General features: G+C 38.5%; 1 protein-coding gene across 4 annotated transcripts in view; it reads left to right on the forward strand.

Annotated features, from left to right (window-relative positions):
* The window catches only part of MEIS1 (Meis homeobox 1), a 143939-nt gene that overhangs the window by 124081 nt on the left and 4858 nt on the right, over positions 1 to 15000 (forward strand). For all 4 annotated transcript variants that reach the window (XM_010863334.1, XM_010863331.1, XM_010863333.1 and 1 more), the window contains one exon: positions 14979 to 15000. This exon is cut by the window's right edge and continues 37 nt beyond it. In XM_010863334.1, the coding sequence (XP_010861636.1) occupies positions 14979 to 15000 (22 nt within the window). The remainder of the gene's footprint in view (positions 1 to 14978) is intronic.

Below are 15000 nucleotides of genomic sequence, written 5' to 3' on the forward strand. Positions count from 1 at the left end.
CTGTAAAAGGTCAAGTTTCTTTCTGAATTATGGTAATAATGTAGCAAATACTTTTAGAAGTAATCAAAGATTCTATAAATACAGGTACCTGTGTAGATGTAAATGTTAAAACATTCACAAATTATCCTTTCAACTTCTGAGATCTAAAAATCAATAGGGGGTCACAAGGTTTCATAGAATTGCTCTGCTTTTTCTTCCAACATAATTTAATAATACATTTTACAGATGTTGTTTAAACATTAGGCACAGATTGTTTTGTCAATAAAACTAAACAGAGGCATGACACAAAAGCAAGGAAAACAGATGTAAAAAGAAAAAAGAGAGCACCAAGCAAGGAGTGCTGGGTCATTTGTCTCCTATTCACTACAAAATGAGAGTGCAGAGTATACAGTGATTTTCCTTGCCTAGGAATCACCTAGGGATGGAACCACTTCACACGTAAGAGGTAATTTTATTAAGCAGGTGGCCTAACTTCTTCCCTTGAGAATTCAAGTGTAACCTACATTTAAGGTAGACTTCCTAACTGATCAATGGAGTAACAGGTGCAGTATTTTTAAAAGAAGGAGGAAGAGAAGGAAACACAAATAGAACAGCTCTCCAGCATCTCTTGGAATGGGTTGTTGTTCTCCAAGCCATAGTTAATTGCTATGCTTTTCACCTTGAGTGTCAATTCTAATAATATTACCTTTACAGGAGCTTACTCTGGGCTTAGATTAGAGCAATCAGTAATACTCACTAGATAAAATACTGTCTAGTTGCCCATGAGAAAATATTGAAATCAGTCAAAAAATGTATAGCTTGTATATTGCCTCAGACAGAGCTGGCAAGGCGCCAGGCAGGCAGGGTATTATTTAGGAAAGCTGAGCAAATAGCTCGCAGGGAAAAGAGCTGTGAATTTGAAACCTTCAGGTATTGTCATGTCAGAGAGTCTTAGGAGTTCAACGGAGATGCTGCTTTTGTCTGCAGATTTTAAAAAATTTCCAGCAAACAAGCCTCTTTGAAAATGACTCTGCAGTCTGTGAAATATACTTTGTTATAGGTTTTTTTCCTTAATTTACTCAGAGGTTTCCCTCGCTGTGTTCAGTCAGATGGCTAATACTAGGAAAAATGGAAACTCCTCACGAAAGGGTAGGTATTGGCCCACTGCACCATGTGGAAAAACCCTGCCCCCTCCACCAGACTAGGACCCTGAGTCTAGGTGAGAAGAGAAACAGGAAGGGGTGGATTGTGGGAAGATGGATTAGAAAGTCCAAACACTGTTTTGTGTATCTGCTTTTTCTCCTCCAGCTAACATTCAAAGCCAGTCTCAGCTTTTCAGGACAAGAGTGTGACGTCTGGAGCTTAGAGTTGGTATTGACCTGAGGATGCTTTCGGGACCACTTGGGGTTGGGGTTCAAGCAAGGCACAGAGAAGAGTGAGCTGGGAGACTGATTCCATCATGAACCCAGTGTTCCTCGACATCCCTTTCAAGGCAGTGAAACCAGTGGCTTGGTGCTTGACCTTGAACATGGTTTGGAGGTCAGTAGGGCTTGGTGCAAGTCCTAGTTAAGCAGGAACTCCCGGGGTGTCACCCAGCCAGCAGAGGGTGATTAACCACTGGGTCATTAACCATCAAGCACTGTTCTCAGAGCTGACTCCCTTGCAGAGAGTGTGGGAAATGGGCTGAGAGGCACCCTGGTCAAGGAGAAAAGTTCCAGCACCCACAGGTCTAAGGGTGGCTCAGAGGATAAAGAGTCTGCCTGCAATGCAGAAGACTTGGATTTGATCCCTGGGTCAGGAAGATGCCCGGTAGGAGGAAATGGCAACCCCTCCAGTGTTCTTGCCTGGAGAATTCCATGGATAGAGGAGCCTGGCAGGTTACAGTCCCTGGGGTCGCAAAAAGTCAGACACGACTGAGCAACTCACAGACAAGGGACAAATTCCCATGAAAGCCTCATGACAACATAGCATTTACATAGAGGGAATCAGGGAAGGGAATATGCAGGGGAAAGAACATTTGGAATCCAAACATGTCATCTGCTGTCCCCACTCCTCACCAATTAGATGCATGTCCTTGATCAACTCCCTTTGTCTCCCTGGGCAACAGCTTCCTCTGCCTTAAATGGATGGGTAGGGCTGAGGAATCGGTGGGACTCTAAGCCTCTTCCAGCCCTAATATTCTAGATAGTGTAAAAAAGTGAACGGAAGCAAGGTGAATGTTCTGAAACTGATTTTTATTCCCGTTTTACATTAGAAGTGAAAAAAAAAAAAGAAAAAACCCACACAACAGGGCCTTTGATAAACAGACGAAAAGGATTATTCATTAAAAAGTTGTTACTTTTCTTCATCTTAAATAAGCAAATCTAGCCCTTAAAATAAAAACGAGATGAAATTAAACATTATCGCAAGACGTGGAAAACATGCGTGCTGTCACTTTTGGGTCCATAATAAAGATAAATCAGTTGTTTTTAGCAGTGCGCTCTGAGTCTGTGAAGGGCATGACAGATAATAGGCTTGGAATTTCTGAAGTTATTGTACAGTAAAATTTGTTTTTTCCTCAGGCATTCAATCTTTTTTCTCTAGTGATTTTGTACATGACAAACTTTTTAGTGGGTGCATTAATAATCTATAAGTAATGGGTTGTCAGGTGTCAGTTAGATAAGATTAAAAGACTGTTTAAGCATTATCCATTTGCTTCTTTGCATGAGTTTTATAGGTCAAGAGAAATAACTTTTTGGATTGTGGTTGTTTGCACATGCTGGTTTTTCCTCCCTCTCTCCCTCACTCCCTCTCTCTCTCTCTTTCTCTCCCTCTCTCTCTTTCTCTCGTTTGGCTCTGGTCCAGAAGTACTTGCAAGAACTGTATTACATTACATAAATCCTGCATGTAGGAGCAGATTCGAAACTCACACTGTGTGAATCAAGGGGACACATGTCTCCGCTGACTTCTGTGAACTTTTTAGTTTTGAAAATGTTACTCTTTCTCTTCTCAAAGGAAACTTTGTCAGGGGAAGCCTCCTCAGTAGAGGAACTGAAGCTCCCAGCCTGAGGAGTTTCCTAGCAAGTCAGGTTGAGGTCTATTCTTGTCAAATCTGTCTTAAGTGTGTTTACATATAGTTTGCCTTTCTGGTATTTTCTGCTTGCACAGACCTGATCTCCACCTATTTTGTGTCAACAGTTGCCGGGGCTGGTGTTGGGTGATTAACCATTGAGCACTGGGCCCCGGAGCTGTGCCCACAGAGAAGACCCCCTCTCCCCTTGCGCTTACATCACCCTCTGGCTTCAGGCTGCACCTACATGAAACAGACAGCATTTCTGAGTGGTTAAAGAGGCAGTCTGAAACAGTAAAAAATGGGGCAAATGTTGCCTTCTTGTTAAATAAGACAGTTTTCTCAAAAATGGAGAGGAGGCAGGGGTGCTGGGACGGACGTGCTTCTGAGGGCAAATGTGGTCTTGGATCTGCATGGTTCTGATGGGCAAATGCCTGCAGTAGACACTACACTTTGTGTAGACACTTAGGGTGGTTTTTTTTTCTTTCTTTCTTTCTTTAATTTTTAAGGGGCAAGAGAATATAAAAAAAAAATCTAACAAAAACACGCCAACAGCATGGATGTTTGTAACTTTGGCAAGTACAGGACTGTCACACTCCATGCCCTCATGGTCTTTGGGTATTTTCCTCCTGATTTTATGTCCATTCTTATGAGGTCTTTAAACCTGACCCATTAATGTGGGAAATAATGAACTCTGTTGGGCTCTAGACACCTGAACAATAACAAATAAGCAAAAATACCTTAATCGGTTCCCATCTTTGAGAACTCCTTTTCCCTTTTACCCTCTTAACCAGTGTGGCTGAAGGACCTAATGCCTCGTAAAATTAGATCCTGTCACCAAAGAAGGAAAAAAGTACTTCCTTTTGCAAATACATTAACTCTTTCAGGCCCATGGGAATTATTGGTCTTGGATTCCAAATGTAACTTAGCTCAAAAATGTACTTCCTGTCATGGGAGATGTCTGGCATTCTATTGATTTGGTCACTATTTTTCAAGAATAATATATTGCCAAAGGATGGAATTAAATGCACCATGATTAAAAACAAATATCTTTAAGTTTCCAGTATGTTCTACTTTAGGATGCTGATTTGAATGTAAATGAATAGTTTTGAGGGTTGTTGTCTAGTTGAAGGGTTTTGCTGGCCTGTATCACTAGAACATCTGCTACGGTTGACTGTATTTGATCTCTAGTTTGAGTCAGAATTCATACGTACTTGGAAAGGGTAGGGAGGAGGAAATATTGTAAAGCTAATGGAAAGAATTGTGTGGATCCAAAGATGTCGGGTCTCAGCCCCCACGGCTGGTCACCTGGCAGGATTGTGTACAGAATGGACAGTGCGATGGGTTATGGCTAGGATTCCCATCCTCAAGGCCAAGTAGTGGCTGGAGGGAGTGGCTAGAAAAGACAGATCAGAATCATTCTGAGTGAATGTAGTATAAAAAAGCATCTTAAGAATTAACTTGATTTTTGTCATGCTATTTCTCCTGAAATAGTAAGTTAACAAAGAGATAGGAGATTTTTGAAGTTTATCAAAGGGAGCATGGATTAAAATTTTAGAAACACTGCAACAGAACCACAGAGTCCAAGTCTGGATGGGATTGTAGCATCCTTTGACAGATGAGGCTCAGGGCCTTGCGATGTTACATTCTTAATTAGAGGCGGGGAGGGGGCTGACTCCTGCTTCAGTGTCTCCTGCAGTCCACCATTATGTATTTTTCTTTTTAATTAGTTGATTTTTTTTTTTTTTTGGCTGTGTTGGGTCTTCGTTACTGTGCACAGCCTTTCTCTATTGCAGCCAGCAGAGAATACTCCTTAGTTTTGTATTGCAGCCTTCTCACTGTGGTAACTTCTCTTACTGCAGAGCGTGGACTCTAGGTACATGGGCTTCAGGAGTTGCAGCACATAGGTTCAGTAGTTGTGGCACAGGGCCCAGCTGTCCTGTGGCATGTAGGATCTTCCCAGATCAGGGATTGAACCAGTGTCCCCTGCATTGGCAGAAGGATTCTTTACCCCTGAGCCATGAAGGAAGTCCCATTATGTATTTTTAAGAGCTTTATTGAGATATAATTCACAAACTATGCAATTTACTCGTTTAAAGTGGTTCAGTGGTTTTAAGTATAGTCACAGATATGTGCAATCATCCTCAGAGTCCATTTGAGAACAATTTCATCACCTCAAAAAGAAACCCTCTACCCCTCACCCTCCATACTTCCATCCCCAACTCTGTCACAGATCTACTTTCTGTCTCTATGGTGATTTAGTCACTAAATTGTGTCTGAGTCTTACGACCCCATGGACTGTAGACCACCAGACTCCTCTACCCATGGGTTGCCTATTCTGGACAGTTCATATAAATGTGATCATGATATCTCTGGTCTTTTATGACTGGTTTCCTTCACTTAGCATTATATTTTCAAGTTTAATTTACTTTGAAGCATATGCCATACTTTATTCCTGTTTATGACTGAATAATATTTCATCGTATGGATATACCACATTTTCTTTATTAGTTCATTCATTGATGGACATTTGGGTTGTTTCCATCTTTTGCTGGCCTAAGAATTTGTTTGTAAGCTTTTGTACCATTAGATACTTTTGAGAATCATAATGACAGTATCCTCAGCAAACTTCCATAAACATTCACCCATTTGATCATCACAGTTCCATCACCTAAATACTGCTATAATCTCAGAACCAGCAAGTGGCAGTTTTCCTACTCAGTTGTCATATGCTTTCCACTGGACACTGTTCTCACTCTTCCTGCCCTTGGCCAGTATTTTGACTGTGATAATTAGGAGCAGTGGTGTTCAAAGGAAAGGATGGCAGCTCAGAAGTGAAATGTACATTCTCTGAACTTTCCCCAGTGTGACTTTGATGACCATAAGCATTTTTCAAAGATTTGACAAGTTCCATGAGGAGGTCATTTTGTTGGCTTTATTGTCCTCATTTGAAAGATTTTGTCATGTCCCTCAATTGAGAGCTTTTGCCTTTTCAAGTGGATCTATTTACATATAAGGACCTACAGGTTACATATTGATATACAGTACATAAAGCTTAGGTTTCAAACGTTACTAATTGAAACAGAAGTTACAGTGAGCATTCTAAGGAATAGACAGTAGGCCTCCATTCAGGTAAAACCTAATCTGTAACGAGGTGAAAAAAGAAATCAAGCTAAATTTTGATATACCTTCCCTTAGCATGAGTGGAGACTCATGCTAAGGGAAATTTAATTAGTGAAGGCTTGGAGTGTGGAGGCAAATAAAGGAGAGATTCTAGAGAAAGGAAAGAGCCGAAAGATTCTCCAGATTGGCACTAGGATTCTAGAATACCTTATGCATGCTTGGCTGGTCACTTAACACAAAAGAGTTTCAGTTCCAGTCATTCAGGGGAAATTCTATTTTGGGAAAAAAGTGAATATTTGATTACTAGGGTAACACATACACCCTGATTCCTTGGGACATTCACAGTTTATGCCTGGTGCCCAGCATAATTATCAGTAACTTTTCTTTACTCCTTTTTTTTTTGGGGGGGGGGGGCTGTGCTGGATCTTCTTTGTGGTGTGTGGGCTCTAGAGCATGTGGACTTAGTAGGTGTGATGCTCTGATTTGGTTTGCCTTGAGTCATGTGGGATCTTAGGTCCCAAACCAGGGATCAAACCCATGTCCCCTGCATTGGAAGGCAGATTCTTAACCACTAGACCACCAAGGAAGTCCCTAATGTCCCTTTAGTCTTAAAAGTGTCCCAGCATAGATGATAAATTATCTGGTTATCCTACTTATAATGGAAATTGACAGAACATTAAGACTTGTTTAAATAACTGTGTACTTATTCTGTAATTAAGGGATGTTTAGTAAGATGCAATTTTATTGACTTTTGTGAATATGGGAAAATGAGAATTTATATGATTCAGCTTAAAGAGACACATTTGTTATTTAAAGATATTATTGTACCTAATTTAGGTTTTTGTTAGTAAAAGAGGTTTTGCTGTATTATCCTAGATTATCCTATTGTTTATACATTGTGCTAATAATCACTCTAATTTCACATACTCTAAGTTAACCACTTTTAAAATATTTATTAGGTTAAACAAAATCAAATTTGGTAACTTGTCTGTCACTTGTAAGTAAATATTTTATAAATGCTATTTTGTTCCTTATGCTTTATATGGATACTTACAGTATGTATAACTACTGGATATTTCTTATGCTAAGTCTAGTGATACATCCCTATAATTCATTCCACTGGGTTTGGAGCCTAAGGTTTTAGTGATCTAGAAGACAGCAAAGGAAATAGAGATCCCCCCCTAAGGGAGCCACCCTTGCTTTGAATTCAGTTCAGATTAAAGGATTTAGCAAACTGAGCTGCTGCTTTTTTTTTTAGAGTGAAGAAAATCATTTTCCAATTTGCTTTCAAGGAAAACTTTCTGTAATATATAACCAAGTGATGATGTATTTGCAAGCTATTTCAACTTATAAAGTCCAAAATGATGCTTGGATTTTGTTTTTACTTTGCATTACAATTTTCAACTAATTAGCGACTTCTTTTTTTCACTAGTTGCTTGGAAGAAAATTTTATATGTGATTAACTTTCTCAACTTTCTTAGTTTCAGCTTTTTTTAAGAGTAGTTTGACAAATACACCTATCACTTCTAGAGAAGGGGAACCTTTTCAGACCTCTGATGGATGGGCTTATTGTGATTTGAACAAATTCCAATACTATGTTTCTAGAGTAGAAGGAGAGCAAAACACGTGCTTCCTTCTTGCCTCCTGTTCATTCACCTCCCCCAACCCCAGACACACAGATGATGTATTGCAGTCCTGGAACTGTCGGATCCTGGAGGAGGTTGAGAAACTGGAAGACAGTGCCAAAAACATGATTTCATAAGGTTTGACTTGAGATTGAGTCAACTTTTTTGAGCGTCTAAAAATCATGTTTCATGAAATTTTACTTCACAAAGAAAGGGAGTGTGGAAGGCTTGGACCCTAAAGCCTGCCAGTTACGGATCATTAAATCTAATAAGTAAATGTAAATCTAAAATAGAGAATTCCAACAAAAGATTTTGAAGTGAAATTCTTGTTTAAAAGAACAGAGTGTTATGTGGGAGATAGCTGGAATTCATTCCCTGAAAGGTTTGTTTATAAAACAGGCTTTAAAGTTATTAGGAAATGCTGACTTAAAAAAAAAAAAGAGTCGTATATGTAGTTTTCTTTAAATGACTCTGATAAAGTTGAAAGAAATGCTTCATAAGAAAATTCATGGAAAAAGAAAGAACAAAATTCTGGAATTCAGCAACTACTTTCCAAGATGGTAACTTATATTAGAAGCTATTTTACAAGACTTAATTCTGCCCTTAAAAATATTTATAGCAATGAATATAAGTAAAATGAATTATATAGCAATTAAATATTATACTTGCATGTTGTTCACGTTTAATTGAATAAAGAACAGTTCATGAAGAAATCACCAGTACTTAAGAAGGCATGGCATTAATTTTTATTATTAAATATATATGTAAGTATTCTTAAGTATACCTAAATATTAATCAAGATGATATAATTAATACTTTCTTTAATGGATAGTATAGGTATAGAAGGCATTTTTACTAACATATCCTGTTATTTAATGAAATTTTTTCTTAATAGTTAATAATTTTAGTTTCTTGAACAAAGAAGGGTACGTATTATAGAATGGCATTTCTCCATACTTAAATGGATACCTACCTTTCTGCTGGCTAGTCGCTTATACCTGATTGGCAAGAAGCTCTTTGGAGATGACTGAGAGTCATGTCGTTGTTTAGAAACCACAGTATTTTGTGAGAATTTTATTTTGATTTCCATGAATAAGCTGTGGCATGCTAAAATAACAAAAGACAGTCTCCCTTAATCATCAGTGAATAAGTAGGGTGGTAAGCACGGGGGAGTAGAATTGAGTAAAGGTGAAAATTATATTTTTGAGAGTAAGCAAGTAGTTTTTCCTTCCTTTTGTCAGTATTGTGGAGGACCAAAGGTGTAAGAGTATAGGAATAGGGCGAAGCCATGTAGGAAAATTGCCTGTGGAACTGGGCAAATAAACCTGGTGTTTGGGCCTAAAGGATGTCCACTATGATCTGGCCACCCCTCCGGTTCGCACCAAGAGAAGACTACATTTAAGAATCCAGTTTTGTGGAAAGGAACCTGGTCAGGGAGTGGAGGATAAACCAATGGACAAAGGTCAACTTTAGAACGCGGTGCTACCAGATCTGGCTCGGAAAACTATTCACGTATCCAAAGATGAAGAATAAAGGAGATAGGTGGAATTAACAGAAGCGGGGAGAAAAAGTCCAATAATAAACAAACATCTAAGGGCAGAGACAAGAAAGAATAGAGCAAAACTTCCTGTATTTCTTTTTAGCATAACTCAGGGTTCATCTTCCATTCTCCTTGTCTGATTCCTATTTTTTAAAAAATGCAGATGGTAAAACTCAGTTTTTAGATGATCCCATGTCTCAGATATTTAAGACTTTTGCTCCCCTTTCAACTTCCTACTGGCCCCTTAATAGGACTTGAGTTCTAAACAAATAACTAGGTAAAAAGAAATACACCTCTGTTTATTTTGACATGGAATAAAGCTCTAAAGCCAATCCATTATCTTCCTTTCCTTTGTAAAACTTCTTGTTTTGAGAAAGGAGACCATTTGGTCACAGGAGGAAATTCTAATCCATGATTCCATGAAAAAAGGAAATTTAAGAATTCTTTCTCTAATTCAGTTTTCAACCACCTACAAGGTGTCCAGTTCTTAGTACTTCACAAAAGAAGACTGTTTTCAAAGCGAAACGGGGTTTTTAAAAACATATACCTTGATGTTTGGAATGAAATGTGGAAATGCAAACAGGATGTTTCTCAACCTTAAAGAATACTTAACTAAAAGGATTACTTTGTAAAATGCCCAATCTGTGGCAAATTTGAGCATCTTTCTATTGAGCCAAGGTGTGAAACTATTTTAATGAGTAAGAAAAGCAAACTGTCCTGTTATTGTATTCCTGACATTATATATCTGTGTTTTAAGGACTGTAATGCCTGGACATCAATATAAAATTCTAAAAGTTTCTTTTACATCTTTAAACAAATAAGCTTTTTAAAAATCACCTTATCAATATGGAAAATTCCAAAGATTGTGTGTATTTCATGGATATATTTCATCTTAAACTATTTTATGGGTATTGAAGAATGTATTTTTTATTGTACATTCAGATTGGAATTTTTGTCATCCTCTTCATTTCTCTTCAAAAACATTGTTTTTTCTTATGTTCAAGCTCTAATATGTATTTATGTATTCATACATATGAGTTTAAAATAACTATTTTACTAATGTTTCTTAAAATGACAGTGTTTTAGAAGGGAATATGTTCATGTGAGTTTACATAAAACCCAAAGATCTTTTTTTGGTTCTTAGTGTTTAGAAGATTCTTGATAATTTAGAATATTCCACAATGGAAAGTAAAGCATTCTGTCACAAAAGCAGGGAGGATGAGACACAAGGTCAAAGGGCATTTTGGAAACAAACAGCTGGACCAGTTTATTTAAACAGATACAGGGATGGGGGAACTGACCTCTGTTTGACTTATAGTGGGAGGAGCAAGTATGTCATTTTATTACTTTGCCCAGAAGGAAAATGTTTTCTTATCTGAATTCAACACAAGCCATCTAAACACATGACCTTGCTGTATATAGCTAATTCCAAAGAGAGTACATATAAGACATTCAAGGAAAATCATAAAATACACTGAATAGAGTCTAATGTTGGAATGGTTTTAGAATTGAAAAGGTGGTATTGTTGTTAAAAATAAAATATTTTGCTATTTATTCAGTTATTTTCAGATGTCTACCATGACCCCAGATAATACTATGTATTTCATATAAGTATAGGAATTATAATTCAGTAGCATTCTGAGAGTTTACTATGTCCTACATGTACTGATAATGTCCATCATATTGAAACAAATATTGTTTTTAATTAAAGTTTACAAAAGTGAGGACTTCCAAGTATACCTACTAATGTGGTCAAGAAGTTTGGATAAAATGCTGTGTCCTTAGGTTCTCAAGGTTTTAAAATTTTTAGTTAATGAAAGGATTCCCACCTATATACCTACATATCCTTTAGGTAGCCCACATCTGTGTTGTGAATAACAACAAATGGTTATTGCCACCCAAAGAGAAGCAACTAGCATCCTGTACCTGGGGGCCCTAACTAAGAGGCTGGGGTGAGATGTTTGCTCTCTCCATGGGGACCTGAGCAGGCCTGAAGTCGCTGCATTTAGTGTTGCTCGCAGAGGCATGCAGAGAGACTCAGCATTTTGAGCAGAGAGTGGCCCAAGGGGTGAGTGGACTCAAAATCCTAGAACTCACATTCTGGAAGGAACTTGTTAGGAATCACGGATGTTTAACCTAGGGAGAAGAGGGGAGACCTATGGGACACAGTGGCTATAGTTCTAATGTTTGAAAGGCTATCTGAAGAAGTGAGATTAGAATTGTTTAAATTACCCCCAAGAAGTTGTCCTGGTGAAAGGATTTTAGATCAGGTAAGACAGAACCTTCTAACAGTTATTGTGTCTGTAGAGGAAGTGGGCTCTCGGTTAAGGTGACCAGTGCTGTATTAGAAATAGTCTAGCACCCAGAGAACAGATTTGTGGTTGCCAAGGAAAGGGGTGGGGGTGGGGAAGTGGGAAAGGGATGAACTGGGAGTCTGGGGTTAGCATATGTAAACTAGCATATATAGAATAGATAACCAACAAGGTCCTACTGTGTAGCTCAGGGAACCATTTTCAATATCCTGTGATAAACCATAAATGGAAAAGAATATGAAACAGAATGGGTATATGTGTATAACCGAGTCACTTTTCTGTGCAGCAGAAATTAATGCAACATTGTAAACCAACTATACTTGAATAAAAAAAAAAAAAAAGTCTAGCAGAGGCTACCCATCAACCTGGTAGGGATATCAGAGAGAGGGGATTCGTGTTAGTGACCAAGCTAGGTGATGATCAAACCTGATAGGTGGCTTTTCCGGCCCCATGGGTTAACTGTCATGGATTCAGACCTCAGATGGTTATCATGAACTGGTCTTTGGAAATCTGAATGTATGAGTTTGAAGGAGGCAAGCTTTGGAATATAGATAACCCAATTTGCTGAGTCTTCTTAGGCATAGCTTTTTTTTTTGGTCTTTATACACAAGTAGTACAGTCATCAAAATCCCAAAGTCTCCAAAATGTTGTCATTCTTATTCCTGGACTCAACAGTGAGGTTGTCGCCAGTGGTGACTGGCTCAAAATCAGCTCATGTTTAGATATCTAGTCCAGAATATTCTAGATGGGTGGCACAGTAGTGGCCATGCTCTGGTCAGGACATTGTGGTGGTGAGAGGGGTATGCTTGCTACCGTTTGCCAAATTATTAACATCTCTTGGGTTACATGTAACCTCAAATAAGTCACTTAATTTCTCGGAGCCTTGGCTTCTCATCTGTTAAAAAAGACTCTCCTTATTTTTAGATAAGTAATATATATCCATAAAATATTATGTTTATAAAAGAACTTGAAAAAAGTTATCAGAGTTCCTTTTAAGAGAATGCAGATTTTGAATAATACCATAGATAAAGAGGCATTTTTGCTCTCTTACCTATGTTAGTTACTATGAAAATTACTCTTGGTATATGCAGAATATTAATATTAAATAATTTTCTGATTGGTCATGCAGTGAAGACAGCTAATGAAAAAGCAGATTTTTTTTTTCATTTTAATTGGTTATTTCACATGGTGTTTGTGCTACACCTGTGCTTATAATGAGAATGGAGAATTAATCTAACCTTCTGCTCACATGATTCCAATTTTCATGGTTTATACAAGATAATGATAACCTGATTTGCAACACAATTTGTTGTAGATCTGTGTTTTAAATATTTTTATTAGAAGTTTGGAGACTTCATATATGAGAACCAATTTAATATATGTTGTCAATAAGAGTTAACACTAACCAATATCTTTTTAGTTAGATTCCAGTTTCATTCGTTATTTTAATTACTTCTAAGATAAAGAACATAAGGATATAAGAAAGTTTAGAATCTTAAAATGTCATGAAGTATGCATTTTTTAATTTAAAAAACCTATGCCTGCCTGTTTGAAAGTGAAAGTGAAAAGTGAAAGTTGCTCGGTTGTGTCCAACTCTTTGGGACCCCGTGGACTATACAGTTCATGGAATTCTCCAGGCCAGAATACTGGAGTTGGGTAGCCTTTTCCTTCTCCAGGGGATCTTCCCAACCCAGGGATCGAACCCAGGTCTCCCACATTGCAGGTGGATTATTTACCAGCTGAGCCACAAAGGAAGCCTGTCTGTTTAATGGCTTGTATTTCAGGAACTGTTTTCCTTCCTGAAGTTGGCAGACTTACCAATTAGGATTCATGCTGGAATGGAGGTCCTAAGTTTGTTGCAGCACAACATACCATGTGGGCTCTTGGTTCCCCAACCAGGAATCAAACTCACATCCCCTGCATTGGAAGTGCAGAGTCTTAACCACTGGACTGCCAGGGAAGTCCCTAGACTGTGGGTCCTTTAATTATTAACAGTACAGTATTAAAATCTTCATTGTATTTTTTTATGTGGTACTCATGTTGGATATGAACTTCCCAGGTAGCTCAGTGGTAAAGAATCTGCCTGCAATACAGGAGACGTGCATTCAGTCCTTGGGTCAGGAAGATCCCCTGGAGAAGGAAATGACAACCCACTTCAGTATTCTTGCCTGGAAATCCCATGGATAGAGGAGCCTGGGTGGGCTACAGTCCATGAGGCCTCAAAGAGTTGGACATGACTTAGCAACTGAGTACGCACACATGTTTGATATACTCAAATCTGAGTTGAGAACTAAAAGCAATGTACTATTTCAGAATCGAATATGTCCGATTCATTTTATGTATTTGATGTGAAATGCTTAGTATTACAGGGTGCAAAAACCTCTTAAGAGAGAAATTTCATGAGCATAGTGTTGGACTATGTTAAAGCTTTCAGTGACTAGCCACTTTTTTAGGGGCTACAAAAATTGTTAAAATTTTCAGTGACTAGCCACTTTTTTAGGGGCTACAAAAATTGTAAAAAGAAATCTTATTAAGACACTTAAGTGTCTTCAAGATTTTTTATTATACATGTTCAGGAGTAGCTGGAGAAAGCAGTGTTTAAGTTCAATTACTGTATAGCCATGACCTTGCCTTGACCTCAGACTTGGCATGAGGAGTGCGCGCATGCGTGTGTGCGTGTGTGCACGCGCGCGCGCGCACACACACACACACACACACACACACACACACATACACAAAGCCACCCTAAGAATTCTCTACCAGGAATGAATTTCTCTGAAGTCCCCAGCAGTGTAAGTTAGTGGTGATAAACTCCAGACATTTTTTCATTTGATGGTGTGCTGCCATCCTGGTTCATTATCTTAATAGTGGGCATTAAAATAGAATTAGGTTTGCAAGAGGTAGGGAAGGTTTTGATAAAAACTGTAAAAAAGAAGTCAGAGAACAGAAGATTGAAATGTCACTAATTAGGAGAGGGAACAGATGCCCTTATGACCATCTCTCTCACAACACCAAATTTCCCCTCTTGCAGTTGAAAAGAATGGTAGCCAGTATTGTTTCCTGAAAACTCTGCTAATTCCCCTATGAAAAGATGAAATGGAAGTGTCCAACTGTGGTAAAACAGGCAAACATAAATCAACTCAGAAACCCTGAGCCTGTGTACTCAGAGGTCACTGGGGGTTACAGGTTTTGCAGCATGTGAAGCTGCACCGAGAGCGATGGAGAGAACCATTTTGCCCAGACGGAGCTTTGCTCTCACCGTGATCCATCTTCTCTTCTTCGTCCACCTCCCACCGCCCCCACTTTCTGTTTTTAAGGAATAATGATTTGGTCTACTTTCTTGGTTACAGGTTTATTAATGCCCGGAGAAGA

This window comes from Bison bison, unplaced genomic scaffold (genome assembly GCF_000754665.1).
Source record: "Bison bison bison isolate TAMUID 2011002044 unplaced genomic scaffold, Bison_UMD1.0 scf7180017864489, whole genome shotgun sequence".
NCBI lineage: Eukaryota > Metazoa > Chordata > Mammalia > Artiodactyla > Bovidae > Bison > Bison bison.